General features: G+C 39.3%; 1 protein-coding gene across 2 annotated transcripts in view; it reads right to left on the bottom strand.

Moving 5' to 3' along the window:
- The window catches only part of Zfyve9 (zinc finger FYVE-type containing 9), a 116,306-nt gene that overhangs the window by 67,923 nt on the left and 31,637 nt on the right, over window positions 1-16,746 (bottom strand). For both annotated transcript variants that reach the window (XM_069987222.1, XM_069987224.1), the window contains exons 2-4: window positions 13,675-13,780; window positions 10,257-10,365; window positions 2,745-4,840 (exon numbers count right to left, since the gene is read on the bottom strand). In XM_069987222.1, coding sequence (XP_069843323.1) covers window positions 2,745-4,840; window positions 10,257-10,326 — 2,166 coding nt within the window. In that variant the 5' untranslated portion in view covers window positions 10,327-10,365; window positions 13,675-13,780. The remainder of the gene's footprint in view (window positions 1-2,744; window positions 4,841-10,256; window positions 10,366-13,674; window positions 13,781-16,746) is intronic.

The raw sequence follows: 16,746 nt of genomic DNA on the forward strand, positions 1-16,746 counted from the left end.
ATAGAGTCCCTCTCTGAATGGTACTTTTTGCTAGAAACTTAAGGTAAACCTTGCCGATTGATCACCCAGGAATCATTCTCTTCCTTTCATCTATTAGCAGAATTCTAATGTTTTCAGGCAACACAGTGCTAAATCCCAGGAAATAAATGAGATTAGCCAAGCCTGGCAATCCTGATTCCTTTTGTTAGTAAATTGTCTAAGATGTGTGCTCTAGAATTGACCAATAAGTTGAAGGAAGTTGCTAGGATTACTTCCTCCCAGGTATGAATGTAGCAAGGTGAGAAAACTCTTTGTCCCTGAACACGTTTCTTACCACTTTGGAGTTATCTTATTGGACCTGGTACTTAGAACTGAACCACTACTTTTTTTTTTTTTTTTTTGGTCAGTCATGAGGCTTGAACTCAGGGCTTGAGCACTAGTTCTCAGCTCTTCAGCTCAAGGCTAGCGCTTAACCGCTTGAGCCACAGTGCCACTTCCGGCTTTTTTTTTCTTATGTGGTGCTGAGGAATCAAACCCAGGGCCTCATGCATGCAAGGCAAGCACTCTACCACTGAGCCACCTTCCCAGCCCCAGAAACTCTTATCTCCAATTAATCATCAGAAAACCAGAAGTAGCACTGTGGCTCAAATGGTAGAGCACTCGCCTTGAGCTGAAGAGCTCAGAGACAGCGCCCAGGCCCAGAGTTCAAGCCTCATGACTGACCAAAAAACAAACAAAAAACAAACTAGTAAGCCAGGCACAGTGGTTCATACCTACAATCCTAGTTACTTGGGAGGCTGAGATCAGTAGGATCACAAGTTTGAGGCCTTCCTAAGCAAAAAGTTTATGAGACTACTCAGCTAGTAGCTAAACAAGGTAGCACATGCCTGTCAAACTAGCTATGCAGAATAATCATAGCTGAGTTCCAGCAGACCAGCCAGACAAAAAAAGTTCTGAGATTCCATCTTTTTTTTTTTTTTGGTCGGTCGTGGGGCCTCAGTTCTTCAGCTCAAGGCTAGCGCTCTATCACTTGAGCCACAGTGCCACTTCCGGCTTTTTCTGTGGTGCTGAGGAATCAAACGAACCCAGGGCCTCATGCATGCAAGGCAAGCAATCTACCACTGAGCCACCATCCCAGCCCTTGAGACTCCATCTGATTGAAGTTGGGTGTGGTTGTTCATACCTGCTACCAACCCAGCTGTGGCAGGCAGTGCAAAATAGGATCACACTTCAGATGGGGCCCAGGCAAAAAGAAGGAACTAATCTCAAAATAATCAGCACACACAAAAAAAGGCTGGAGGTTGGTCAGCAGGAGAGCACTGCCTAGCAAGCTCAAGACCTTGATTTCACATTCAAGTTCCACAAAACAAAACAAAAATATCCTATTCAACTGTATTACTCGCTAACATCTGGGGAGAACCTAGAAATATTATTAATCTTACAACTTTGTTGTAAGGATCTATAGCCTTCCACTCTATTTTCTATTTAGTTCTTTTTTTTTTGGGGGGGGGTCCGGTCATGGGAGCTATTCCTCAGCTCTTCAGCTAAGGCTAGGGCTCTACCACTTGAGCCACAGCGCCACTTCTGGCTTTTTTCTATGTTTATGTGGTGCTGAGGAATCAAACCCAGCGCATACAAGGCAAGCGCTTTACCACTGAGCCATCTTCCCAGCCCCTCTATTTTCTATTTATAAGGGAGGAAAAACAAAAATACGTGTGTCAATATAAATTCCCAAAATATCTGGTAAATATCATGGCAAAAATAAGATGATTTCTAAGCAAAAAAAAAAAGATAATTTTTAAAAGTGGTAACAGCCAATTTTTAAGAACTATGAAGCAGGAAGTCAATCATAAATATTTCCTAAACCGTAAGAACTTCCTTATTTCAAACTATTGCACTTAACCATGTTTCTATCAATATAAAAACCACAAAATTTACTCTTCCTCAATTACAGCTCTTCACATAGAAACTGATACAGCACATATTCTGGAGACAACAGAAAAAATTATATCCACTGTCTAAGAATCAACAAAGTCATACTTTGCATAGAAACTCATTAGAATTGAGGGTTTTTTAAAAGTTATTTATATCAGGCATAGTGATGCAGGCCTATAATCTCAGCTACTCAAGAAAGAGGTAGAAGTAGGATGATCCTGAGTTTGAAGCCTACCAAAGCACAGTTAGCTTTTTTTTTTTTTTTTGGTAGGTCATGGGGCTTGAACTCTGCGCTCTTCAGCTCAAGGCATGATCTCTACCGCTTGAGCTACGGCGGCACTTCCGGTTTTCTAGTGGTTTATTGGAGATAGGAGTCTCATGGAGTTTCCTGCCCGGGCTGGCTTTGAACCTTGATCCTCAGACCTCAGCCTCCTGAGTAGCTAGGATTACAGGCGTGAGCCACCAGTGCCTGGTTGCTATCTCTATCTCTTACAAGCAGAAGTGTTAGGGCATAGCTCAAGTTGTATAGCACTTGCCTAACATGCATGAGGCCCTGGGATCCATCCCTAGAATGGGGGTTAGGAAAAGAGTATTACAGTACATCAACCATAAGTATATTTACCTAATATTGCCTTAATTAATTTTTGTTTTCTTTTATGACTAATTTTCACTGTGTAGGCCACACTGGTTTCAAACTTAGTCTTCCTTCATCAATCTCATCAAGTGCTAGAATTACAGGGTGTATCACCATGCCCAGACTCTAATTAATTTCTATTTGAGCAATACAGCATGAACATGCAATGTTTCTGAGCTGATAACATGCAACTTACCTTCCCACATGCTCGACAATGATGCCTCCTTTTGGTGAACGTGAACCGTGCTTCACACTTCATGCAATTTGGAGCCTGGGAATCTGGTACCCATACTGGAGCCACCTCACCTAGAGTGGTAAATGGCTTTCTGGCAGAAATTCCAAACTGACTAGCTCTGAGATCATTATCTGGGCTATCTGGGGCTACTGCAAGGCACGGTCTACTGGGGATCTCAGCCTCATAACTTTCTAAATGTTCCCCATTTGTATCAGCAATAGAGTTATTTCCCATAGATGCACTGCCTACATTGGTTGCTGTGTTCTCCCCTAACTTTGCTTTCCCAAGAATATCATTTTTGTTTTTAATGTTATTTCCACTGTTCACAGGAAGGTCATTTTGTAAATGGTTTGATAATGGCTTTGGAATTTGAAGTTTAAGATTAGAAGGTTGCTTAGGTCTTGCACCACCAAAAGGAACACTGATAGTTTGCAGGTTTGCTACTATCTTGGGGGAAGACTGCCCATGTACTGAAGAAACTTGACTAGGGAAATTATGTAAATAATTTTTCTTCATCAGGTCCCCAGTGCTATTTAAAAGTAGTCCACTCCCTTCTGTGGCCTCATTTCCTCTCTGATCATAAATATTTGAGTAGCATTCTGACTTGCTCTCTTCTATTTCCTTTTCTTCGGTTACGGAATCTTCTTTGGAGGGTAAGGTCTTTGGAACAAAAGAAACAACCGGGCTCTGCATTCCATAGGAATCACAACCATTAGACAGGGAATTTGCTGGTGTATCTACAATTGTGGAGAAATCACATCCTTCACTTTCATTTGTGCAAGTTCCTTGGATATCAAGACCTGCATCTGCCATTCCAGCACATTCCCCTTCACTATCACCATTAGTGTCCTCAAGCTGTAAAAACTTTTGATTTTCTTCATTTACTTGGCTATCACTCATCTCATTTAGCTTAGTCAATTTCCAATTAGTCATCTCCTGAGGGTCAGAGAAATGCTCTGTCAATTTAGGAAATTCTGTAGTGCCAAGAATTTCTTCATGCTCATAAACTTCATTTTCATCAGCCCTAACTTCACTAGGCACAACACAACCTGAAGATTGTTTGCAGTTATCATCCCTTTGGGACCCATTTTTCATGTCTGGTTTGAGATATGAAGATAAGCCAGACAAGTGTTGTTCTTCAGCTGTTCTCTCCTCTGTTGGCTTTTTTTCTGTCAAAATCTCCTCACTCAAATGGGAAAGAGAGTTTAGACTCCCTGGATCTGTCCTAGGAGAGCTGGTTTTGCCTGTAAGACCCTCATCTGGAGGATTGTCCTCTTGTTTTTTAGCAGCAGGATCTCCATCTGTTCCCTGGGATGAGATCACTGAGTCAACTGTTAAACCTGTAATCACAGACATGGAAGGGTCTCTACTTATATTTTCATCATCCTTTAACTGTACTGGGGAACAGGCACTGGCTATATTATCAGATGGAGTACCATATAAGTGGTTAACAGAATCCCCCTCTGTTTTTGGTCTATTCAATGGATCCATTAGTTTCTCTGAGTTCATATCTTTTTCAGTGGACCCATTCATACTAAAACTAAATTGATCAGTTTGTCTATTTTCATTATCCAGTGAACAACTAAAAGAATCCATGAGGGATTGACTATTATAATTATTACAATCCTGAAATTCACTTTGTAATGTCCTTTTATCACAGTTATGCATGACAGCTACAACAAGAACATTCTTATCATCTGGCAGACAAGTTAGATTTCCACATTTCTTCTCTCCCACTTCAACAGCACTGCACTGATCATCCAGAGTACAGTTTCTCTTCATTAACTGATCTTCTGCAATGGCATTTTCATCAATCCACATTGTGGCAATTTCTGGATTTAGACTACAGTCCTGTCCATTAGCACATGTATCTTCTTCCTCCCTGGTCACTGTTGTTGAATGCGCCAGGGAGAAGACTTTCAACGGTGATTGTAATTCACTAGACACTGCAGGTTCATTCACATTGGCCAGCGTAGGATTAAATGATAGTCGATGAGAAGAGGACTCTAAAATCTTATTCCACTTTGTGTCCAATAAAGTAGGAGAAATTGTTTCATCTAGAAAAAATAAGTAGTTACAATAAGTTTGTTAGTAAAACTGGGGCTACTAGGACTATATTAATAAACATTTCCACTTATACACTAAAATATTCTTAGAGATATGAAGGTTATCAATTTTCTCTAGGGATATGAAAATGTATTTAAGACAATTATGAAATTATGTAATTATAATCACCAAATGAAAATACCTCAGAACATTTTAAACAAGTAAAGAATTCTACCTTAATTAGTAACATAACTAAACTGATCTCCAGACTCAGAAAGGAAAGCATTCTCTGAATGTCCATGCATAAGGCAGGAGGACATAGAATAAAACAAAATGGGGTGAGGCTAAGGGGACAGAAAAAAGTACATAACAATTGTATAGGCAGAAAAATGATGTAATTTTCTGTGGACAGTGAATGTTATTTCATTTAAACTGTGATTGTGATGTGGGTAATATGGGTATCTCCACTTGTCAAAACTGTACAAGTTGGCCAGGCATGCAGGCATCTGCCTGTAGTCATAGTTACTTGGGTAGTAAGATGGGAGGATCACTTGAGCTCACAAGTTCATAAAGCAGTTTAGGCAACATAGTGAGACCCTGTCTCAAAACAAAGTAAAAGTAAAAAATTACAGTAATGGCTAGGCATCAGTGGCTCACGCCTGCAATCCTAGCTACTCAGGGGGCTGAGATCTGAGGATCCGAGTTCAAAGCCAGCCTGGGCAGAAAAGTCCATGAGACTCTTATCTCCAATAAAATCACCAGAAAACTGGAAGTGGCACTACGGTTCAAGTGGTAGAGTGCACGCCTTGAACTGAAGAACTCAGGGACAGCACCCAGGCCCAGAGTTTAAGCCCATGACTGACAAAAAAAAAAATTACAGTAAAGATTTGTATGTATTAGTGCATATAAAGCTTACCTATAAAAACTTTTTTAAATGCCAAAACTTTTTAAAAATGCATAGCGTTATCTATAATCCTAGCTACCATTGAAGGCCAGCCCAAGGAAAAGGTTAGTAAGATCCCCTCAGAAAAACAACTAAAGCATAAAGAGCTGGAGGTGGCTGAAGTGGAAGCATACTTGCATAGCAAGTTGAAAGCTCTGAATTCAAATTCCAGAACCATTAAAAAGAAAACATTTACAAAAATGAAACAGAAACTGAAATGCAAAGGAAAGTACGAGACAAAAATGTCAGCATGTGAATTGACAATTAAAGGTGAATGATACATATACTGAGAATTAATATACTATTATCTTTTTACATATTTTAATCTTTTCCATTATAAGTTTTTTAAAATTTACTATAGTATGTGAAGTCCTGTAACCATGTCACAACACATTATTGATTAGATTCATATTTCTACTATCTGAGAATACTGGCAAAAAATGTCAACTTATCTTATTAAACTTAGTCTATCAATAAATGTAATTTTATATCAAATTTGTTCCTTTTGTGAATTTTTTTTTGTTTTTATAAAGGTGATGTACAGAGGGTTACAGTTACATAAGTCAGGTAAAGAGTACATTTCTTTTTAGACAGTGTCACCCCTTCCCTTGCTCTGTTTTTCCGTCTCATCCCCATCCACATTTTCAGATAGTGTTAGTGAATATCACTGCTACATTTGTTTACCCCTTTTCCCCCCATTTCTGTGCCCTACCTCTTGCCCTCCCAAAGACAGATAATGAACAAATAAGACCAAAAATAAAGAAAAAATTACTTCTATTCTTTTTTTTTGTCGGTCGTGGGGCTTGAAGTCTGGGCCTGGGTGCTATCCCTGAGCTCTTCAGCTCAAGGCTAACGCTCTACCACTTGAGTAATAGCTCCACTTCTGATTTTTCTGGTGTTTAATTGGAGATAAGAGTCTTACAAACTTTCCTGCCTAGGCTGAGTCTGAACCTCAACTCTCAGATCTCAGCCTCCTGAGTAGCTAGGATTACAAGTGTAAGCCACCAGCGCCTGGCCTATTCACTTTTTATCAGATCATAATTATGATAACTAAGTTATTCTCCCAGGTTATAGAATTATTTTGTAGGTCAAAGTAATATAAAGAAATAGGAAATGATGGACTTGGTGCCTTTCCTGTTCTCTTACTCTAACTGATAATAATGGTGCTGAAATTATGCAGATATATTTACAATAATTATCAAACCATGCATAGCACCTTCTTAAGATCTTTATTAAAGCCTTTAGTATACTATTACACAATAATTTATTTGTATTCACTGAATGAAGATAAATGATTTCTGAAGCAGAAGCCATTTTGTTCTACCAGTGTAAGTCCTCATGGTGCATAGGTATACAATAAATATACAGTGAGTATCTACTATAATAAAATCATTGGTTTTATGATACATTAAGATTAAATGATGGTTGGCACCATTACAAAATATATAATGTAGCTGGGAATATGAGATATAGATACAATTGAAATGAATACCTAATAAGTAGTACAGGGCAGCCTGTGTATCTGTAAACTCCATGTGGAAACAGAAAATCAATTCAGAGAAAAGGTATCTTTTCAGGATGAGTTAAGTGAGCTCTAATTCATGACAGCAAGAACTGGAGTAGGCTTCAAAACACCTAAATCTGGAAAAGAAACTGTAACTAAGGGAACAAGCAAAAGTATAAACCCAAGCAGAAGGATTTAAAAGAGCTAAGTAAACTTGCTCCAGTGTCTCATACCTGTAATCCTAGCTACTCAGAAGGCTGAGATCTAAGGATCACAGCTGGAAGCCAGTGGGGGAGGAAAGTCTGAAAGACTCTCATCTCCAAAAAAATACTCAGAAAAAGCTGGAAGTGGTGTTATGGCTCAATGATAGAGTGCTATCCTTGAGCAAAAGCTCAAGGACAGGGGCTCAGGCTCAGAGTTCAAGCCCCAGAATGGGCAGAAAAAGAAAAGAAAAGAAAAAAAAGAAACATGATATAGTTACAACCATTTAGAAATCCTTTTCCTTATAAAGGAATTATTTTTTGTAAATCTATGATGTACTGCTATGTTTACAGAGTCAAAAAAAATATACTTTAAAATAATATTACAAAGTACCCCACACACACACACACACACACACACACACACACACACACACACACACACACACACACACACACACACACACACACACACACACACACACACACACACACACACACACACACACACACACACACACACACACACACACACACACACCCTCTAATATTTTTATTAAATCAATGGTATTCTGGCTTTCTTTTTTGGGGGGAGTGGGAGGAGGAGGGGTCCGGTCGTGGGGCCTGAATTCTGGGCCTGGGCACTGTCCCTCAGCTCTTCAGCTCAAGGCTAGCGCTCTACCACTTGAGCCACAGCGCCACTTCTGGCTTTTTTTTCTTTTTGCTTATGTGGTGCTGAGGAATCGAACCCAGGGCCTCAGGCATGCAAGGCAAGCGCTCTACCACTGAGCCACCTTCCCAGCCCTAAATCAATGGTATTCTGGATGCATACTATTCACATGGTTAGGTTTAACACTTGACTAGACATTTTACAACTTAAACAACTGCAATACACAGAGGATTGAAGAATGTATTATAAAAATATTTCTATCAATGGCTGAATCTCAGAGGATGACATAGTTTCTGGCCTGGTATTTAGAAAGCATACTTCAATCCAACAAAATCCCTAATCATTTACATTTCACATTTACATGAATCAGGAATGAGCCAAGGGAAATGAGATAGAACTGAGTCATAAATGATTATGAGCAAGTCATTCCAGATATCTTTCCAGGTATCATACCCCTTATACTTATTATTCTATATTCTTTTTTTCTTTTTTCTTTTGGTCAATCATGGGGCTTAAACTCTGAGCCTGGGCACTGTCCCTCAGCAATTCAGCTCAAGGCTAGCATTCTACCACTTGAACCAGAGTGCTACTTCTGGCATTTTCTGCTTATGTGGTGCTGAGGAATTGATCCCAGAGCCTCATGAATGCAAGGCAAGCACTTTACCACTGAGCCACCTTCCTAGCCCATATCCCATATTTGTTTTTATTTCTTTTCGTTTCTTTTTTTTGTTAGTGCTGGGGCTTGAACTCAGGGCCTCGGTACTGTCCTTGAGCTCTTTTTGTTCAAGGCTAGCGCTCTACCACTTTGAGCCACAGGGCCACTCCTGGTTTTCTGGTGGTTAATTGGAGATAAGAATCTCACACTTGGGCTGGGAAGGTGGCTCAATGGTAGAGCGCTTGCCTTGCATGCATGAGGCCCTGCGTTCGATTCCTCAGCACCACATAAGCAAAAAAAAAAAAAAAGAAAAGAAAAAAGCCAGAAGTGGCGCTGTGCTCAAGTGGTAGAGCGCTAGCCTTGAGCTGAAGAGCTGAGGGACAGAGCCCAGGCCCAGAGTTCAGGCCCCACAACCGGACCAAAAAAAAAAAAAAAAAGAATCTCACACTTTCCTGCTAGGGCTGCCTATGAACCATGATCCTCAGAGCTCAGCCTCCTGAGGAGTTAGGATTACAAGGGGTGAGCCACCAGTGCCCCACGGTATTGAAGCTTTTAAACTCAGAGTCTCAGACTTACTAGGCAGGCACTCTAAACTTAGCCAGCTTACCCCTTTTTACTCCAGCTGTTTTTCATATAGTGTTACAGGCATGTGCCACCACTCTTAGCCTGAGAAATTAGTTTTGATTTGGTTACTTTGGGTCTATCGAAGTCTTAAATAGAACATGGGCTGGGCTCTAGTAGCTCACACCTGCAATCCTAGCTACTGGGGAAGCTGAGATCTGAAGATTGAGGTTGAAAGCCAGCTAGGGCAGGAATGTCCATGAGACTCTTATCTCCAATTAACCACAAGAAAACCAGAAGTGGCGCTGTGGTTCAAGTGGTAGAGAGCCTGCCTTGAACTGAAGAGCTCAGGGACAGTGCCTAGGCCTAGAATTCAAGCTCTATGACCGACAAAAACAAAAACAAATACAAAACCTGAAGATAAGGAAGTCTACCTTCTTGAGGTTGTTTTTTGTTTTTGTTTTTTGGTAGGTCCTGGGGCTTGAACTCTCGGCCTGAGCGCTGTCCCTCAGCTCTTCAGCTCAAGGCTGGCACTCTAGTAGTTGAGCCACAACACCACTTCTGGCTTTTTCTGCGTATGTAGTGCTGAGGAATTAAACCCAGGGCCTCATGAGTACAAGGCAAGAACTCTAGCACTGAGCCACATTCCCAGCCTTGAGGTTGTTTTAAACATTAAATTACATGATCCATATACCTGGCACATAAGATAAAAATATTTCTTCCTCTAATAATCATGTTAATATAATATTTACAATAGTATTATATATCATAATAATATTATCACTGTTATCATTAAGTTACTAGGCCTGATTCTATTTTTCCAAATACTGTATTCTCTTATTTCAAATTCTCTTTATCATAAATCCAAACAGATTCAACGAAGTAAGTCTGTACCTTCGTTTTGTTCAAATTCATCTAACACCTTGTCCAGGTTATAAGCTTCTGCCTGGAAATAATTCTCCATCAGTGAGGAAACACAGCTTAAGAGACGTTTTTTTAAAGCCTAAAAAAGAGTAGATAAAATTGGTATTGAGTTCTGAATTATTAAAATATAACTTATAAATCTTAAGTATAAAAGAATATAATCTCATAAATCTACATAGACAATGCAAACAATAAAGCTTGTCATGCCCCTAAAGATCTTGTTTTATTTTTGGTTGATCATGGGGCCTGAATTCTGGGCCTTGGCGCTGTCCCTCAGCTCTTCAGCTCAAGGCTAGCGTTCCTACCACTTAAGCCACAACGCCACTTCCAGCCTTTTCTGCTTATGTGGTACTGAGCAATCGAACCCAGGGCCTCATGCATGCAAGGCAAGCACTCTACCACTGAGCCACCTTCCCACCCACCCCCAAAGATCTTTAAGTTAGAAACTGAAGGGCGACAATCATCAAAATACAGTTGGTCCTCTGAATCTGTGAGTTCCTGTATCTACAGCCACAGCCAATCACAGATGGAAAATCTTTTGAAAGAAATCGCATCTGTACTGAAGATGTACAAATATGATTTCTTGTAATTATTCTCTAAACAATATAACAAAACAATTCTTCACCAAGATTTTACATTTTATATGGTTTTATAATAATCTAAAGATGATTTGAGTATATAGGAGGATATGACACACAGATTATATAAAATACTACACAATTTCATATAAATGACTTGCATATCCATGGGTTTTGGAATCTGCAGGGGTACTTGTACAATTCCCCCACGGACACTGAGGGACAATCATAGAACTAAACAAAGAAGGCACACCTGTTCAACTCAATAGAGCATGCTTCAAAAGACCAATCTCAAATGTTGAGAAAATTATTGTTCTGACTGGGATAAAAATACATTTCTAACAGAAGAGGAAGCTTTCAGAATTTTTGTCAACTAGGGAATGACAGGAAAGTATAAGCATGGAATAAAGGATGCTACTTGCTTTTTTCAATACTATTTCTTCTCTTTAATACTATTTCCTAGCTCCCTTAACTTATCTAAATGTTATCCTCTGGAGGGAGATGCTAACTGTGTCAACTATTTATCATAATGCCAGGAGCCCGTAGTGGGAGTTAAATAAGTTATCCCACCCCTGTGTATGATTCCATTATCAGGATCTCTTTGCTTATCTATTTCCTTAATTTCTCAAAAAAATGTTTTTCAAACTGGAAACTTCACTTGTCTTCTTATTGCTATATACAAGATCGTCAGATTACAATTTCCACAAAAAGTCTAAAGAAACAAGAAGGAAAATCAGAAATATAATACCCTGCTATTATAAATGTTTAAATCAAATATAAAAAGTGACAAATGCTTTTTATTTATAATGCTTATTTTCTCTCATTTTATAAATAAGAAAATAAACTCAGGGAATTTAATTGACTTTTTTTTTTTTTGGGGGGGGGGGTCTGGCCGTGGGGCCTGAACTCTGGGCCTGGGTGCTGTCCCTCAGCTCTTCAGCTCAAGGTTAGCACTCTACTACTTGAGCCACAGCGCCACTTCCGGCTTTTTTTTTCTGCTTATGTGGTGCTGAGGAATCGAACCCAGGGCCTGATGCATGCAAGGCAAGCGCTCTACCACTAAGCCAACTTCCCAGCACTTAATTGACTTTTTAAGTACTCCCCCCCCCCAAGATGATAGATTAGATGAAATAGGCAGATAGATAGTGGTACAGGGTGAGAACTCAGAACTTTAAGCCTGCTTCACCAAGAACAAATGTCTCCACTCCTTTTTGTTTTGGCTACCTTTGAGACAGAGTCTCACATTTTGCCTGAATCAGTCTAGTCTGTGATTCTCTTGTATTCAATTCTTGCTATAGCTGGGATGACAGACATGGACTACCATGCCCAGCTATTAAGGCACATGGCTAGCGTTTCTTTTCCCTGTTGAAACAGTTTGGCCCAGGCTGGCCTGGAACCTCTGTCTTGATCCCAGCCATTACAGAGCAAGAATGACAGACAGGAACAAAGGTTCAGATGGTTGAGATAACTGTCTTAATTTTTTGTTTGGACTAGCATCAGAATTGTAATCCTCAAATCCCCTCTTCCCACTGCTCAGGATTACAGGTGTGAGCTACTGGTACCTGTTCCCAAGTTTATTTTATTTAAGTCAACTTACCTACCACCAGCATGTTCATCATTATAAAAAATTAAAGCTGGCACCAGTGGCTCACCCCTGTAATCCTAGCTGCTCAGGAGGCTGAGATCTGAGGACCAAGGTTCAAAGCCAGCCCAGGCAGGAATGTCTGTGAGACTTTTATCTCCAATTAACCACCAGAAAACCAGAAGTGGAGCTTTGGCTCAAGTGGTAGAGCACTCACCTTGAGCTAAAGAGCTTAGGGACAGTACCCAAGCCTTACAACCAATAAAAAAAAAAAGTAAATAACTAAACTAACATACTTATTGTACATCTACTGTGTAAAGAGTATGTCAATTAATTAAAGTCTCAGACATAATCCATAATGTCAAGGAGCTTATACTTTACTTAGTAAACAATAAGAAAATTTAAGTAATAATGTTTTTAATAACAACTCAGTACAAGAGAGAATATATCACCAGATGCTCTATGATTAATTTGTCAGATAAAACAGATAAGCACTATAAAATAAACATTACAGAAGTCCAAGAAGTTATTTAAATTCACTTTCTTGAGCTTGAGAGCTGCTATTTGTATGATTTTTATTTATTTATTTATTTATTTTGCCGGTTGTGGGGCCTGAACTCTGGGCCTGGGTACTGCCCCTCAGCTCTTCGGCTCAAGGCTAGTGCTCTACCACTTGAGCCACAGCACCACTTCTGGCTTTTTCTGCTTATGTGGTGCTGAGGAATCGAACCCAGGGCCTTATGCATGTAAAGCAAGCACTCTACCACTGAGCCACCTTCCCAGCCCTTGTATGATTTTTTAAAGGCAAGGATTCTGTAAACCCCGGAAAGATTAGGTTTCCTCTTATTCCACAATAATCTACTCTCTTGATCAGAGAAAAGAACATGGATTTGAGAAATAGTGTTAGTGCTGGGCACTGGTGGCTCATGCCTATAATACTAGCAACTCAGGAGACTGCGATCTGAGGACTGAGGTTTGAAGTCAGCTAAGCAGCAGTAAATTGATTCTAAAAGGAGAGAGCCAGCCCTGCTTGAGAATTTAACAGTAATTTAAAAATACTTTCTTGTTCTGGATTAAAGCAGATCTTTCTGAACAAGTTTGTTTCTGGTTTAATAAGAGACATTATAAAGAAAGTAAATAGAACATATGAATCAGCATTGCTTCCTATAGCTCTAGTTGTTTTCTCAAGGTCAGTTTCATAAAGAAATGAAAACACTGGTTTTCTTACCTTCTTCCCCTTATGCACGTGATAAGGAACAGCCTGCTCCTTGCTTACTCATGATGCTTGCTGCACCATCAGGCAGTCCTGATGATTCAGTATGCCCTGGCTGATCCTAAAGAAAACAGACTGCTCATTACATTTGCTAAAACAATAAGCCATAATTTTCATCATATAAATCTATCATCGCCAGACAAATAAAAGCAATGGAGTTTAACAATAAACTATAATTATATCTTCGGAATTCAGCAGTATACAAATTTCATTGCCTAAGAAAGCCAAATTAAATGTGTCAAGGAAGAGTTAAGAATTTCTGCACACTCATGTTCAGTGGATAATACATGGTGAAACATCAAGAACAAGTACTTTCTATATAATTACTTCAATCATCTTAATTCATAAAAATATATATATATTTTTGGGTCTGGTCATGGGGCTTAAACTCTGGGCCTGGGTGCTGTCCCTCAGCTCTTCAGCTCAAGGCTAGCGTTCTACCACTTGAGCCACAGCGCCACTTCTGGCTTTTTTCTTTTTGCTTATATGGTGCTAAGGAATCGAACCCAGGGCCTCATGCATGCAAGGCAAGCGCTCTACCACTGAGCCACCTTCCCAGCCCCAAGAATGTCTTCTTGTATGATTATTTTTCCTATATATAGAGTTCTTGAGTTCTAAAAGCTTCCTATTGAGAAGTTATTGCCAAGCAACTGTTCTTCCTCCAAATGGAATTTCTCTGTATTCCAGTCATCCTCCATTGCTTAAAAGCAGTGGCTTGCTAGGTATCAGTGGCTGATGCCTGTAATCCTAGCTACACAGGAGGCTGAGATCTGAGAATCAAGGTTTGAAGCCAGCCCACACAGAAAAGTTCATGAGACTCTTATCTCCAATAAACTATTCAGAAAAAAACAAAAATAGTGCTGTGGCTCAAATGGTAGAGCACTAGCTTTGAACACAAAGAGGCTCAGGAACAGCAACCAGGCATTTAAAAAAAAAAAAAAAAACAAGAATCAAGAGTAAGAATATCCTATTATCAGTATATTAGTACAGATCAAATTGAAAAATAAAATAAAAATAAAGCCAGGTGCTCGTCGCTCACGCCTATAATCCTAGCTACTCAGGAGGCTGTGATCTGAGGATCACAGTTCAAAGCCAGCCCAGGTAGGAAAGTCTAAGAAACTCTTATCTCCAGTAAATCACCAGAAAACCGGAAGTGGGTCAAGTGACAGAGTGCTAGCCTTGAGGTGAAGAGCTGAGGGATAGTGCCCAGGCCCAGAGTTCAAGCCCCATGACCAACAAAAAAAATAAAATGGAAATCTTTTTTTTTGTTGTTTGAATTTTGTTGCTTGAATTCAGGCCTAGGTGCAGTCTCTGACTTTTTGCTCAAGGCTACCATTCTACCATTTGAGCCATAGCTCCACTTCAAGCTTTTTGGTAGCTAGAGGTAAGAGTCTCATGAACTTTCCTTTTCCTGGCTAGCTTCAAACAATCCTCAGATCTCAGCCTCCTTTGTTGCTAGGATTACAGGCATCAGACACTGGCATCCAGCTCCAAATGAATATTTTTAATAAGTAATCAGTTGGTGGAGGGCAGGGCAAAAACTCTGCTATGAGAATCTGCCAGACACAAATTTGAATTCATGTCTAATCTTTAACAGCTAGTTCTACATTCAGCAGCTTATTTAACCTCTCTGAGCCTCAGTTGCTTTGTACTTTACATAAAAACTATACTTTGTATATTAAATTTTTAGTGATGAAGAATGTTACTTTATATGAAGAATTTCACATTGCATAGACCTAATTGCTTTAAAAATGATATCTATTGTTATCCATCAGCAAAAGCAACCTAGGAGAAAGAACTAGAACAGGAAAATAAACAATGATTTGAACCATGGACTGGTTTGTTTATACAATTAGTAATTTATCAGTAATCTATCAGGGCAGTTGGTCTTACATGATCAAGTCAAGCCTGAAGAATGAAACATAGTGAAAGAAATAAAAGTGTAACCTAATTGTTCAGCTTTCTGAAGAGGCTAAATCTGATCCTAAAAAGACACCCTTTGAATATGAACACTCTCACAATAGCAGTAAAAAGAAAAAATAACCACTGGAAAGAGCTTTATTCCTGCTGAGGAAGACATTAAGAGAAAAGGATCTGGGAAGCTGACATTGTTGTTACACTACAGTCACACAGGGTTTCAATTTCTAAGATAGCAACCCGGTATCTTTCACTAACATGGATTCTCTGTCAAGAGCTATAAAGAACAAGGTGATTGTTTGCAACTGGTACATCCTAAATAAAAGTTAAGAGTAGTTTAAAACAAATACTGGGAAAACATGATTATAATAGGGGTACAAATATTACATTGCCATCAAAATGCCTAGAACAGCAGCTGATTTGAGTCATTAAACAAAGAGCATTGGTAGCTGGGCATTGGTGGCTCATCCCAGTAATCCTAGCTATTCAAGAGGCTGAGATCCGAGGATCACAGTTCAAAGCCACCCTGGAAGGAAAGTCCATGAGACTCTTGTTTCCAATGAACCACAGAAAACCAGAAGTGGTGCTGTGGCTCAAGTGGTAGAGTGCTAGCCTTGAGCTGAAGAGCTTAGGGACAGCGCCCAGGCCCAGAGTTCAAGCCCCATAACCAGGAAAAAAAAAAAAAAAAAAAGCCATTAAATTGATAGGTGTAATTTAACTCACATCTCTTTCAGTGACCATTCTTATTGTGTATATGTTTTTAAGGCTATAATATAGTAAATAACACCTGTATATGCATCATTATACTTTTAATGTATAATAAATTTCCAAAAGAAAATACACATTTTAACTTTTCACAAATATTGTCATTTTTTCCACCAAACTTGATATTTACATATGTTTTCTCCAGACATATACAAGTATCTTTTTTCTTCACAATCTTGTGACTACTGAGTAAAATCAAACTTAACCAATGTTACAGAAAGGAAATAGGACCTAATTTCCTAATTCGTATTTTTAATTTTGAACAAAAATGCAATACACACTTCTATCTTTCCCATGTTTATACTTTCCTGTTTTTACTGATCTCTCTGCAATTGCAGAATTTGT

This window comes from Dipodomys merriami, unplaced genomic scaffold (genome assembly GCF_024711535.1).
Source record: "Dipodomys merriami isolate MVZ:Mamm:240054 unplaced genomic scaffold, mDipMer1.0.p SCAF_34, whole genome shotgun sequence".
NCBI classification, from domain to species: domain Eukaryota; kingdom Metazoa; phylum Chordata; class Mammalia; order Rodentia; family Heteromyidae; genus Dipodomys; species Dipodomys merriami.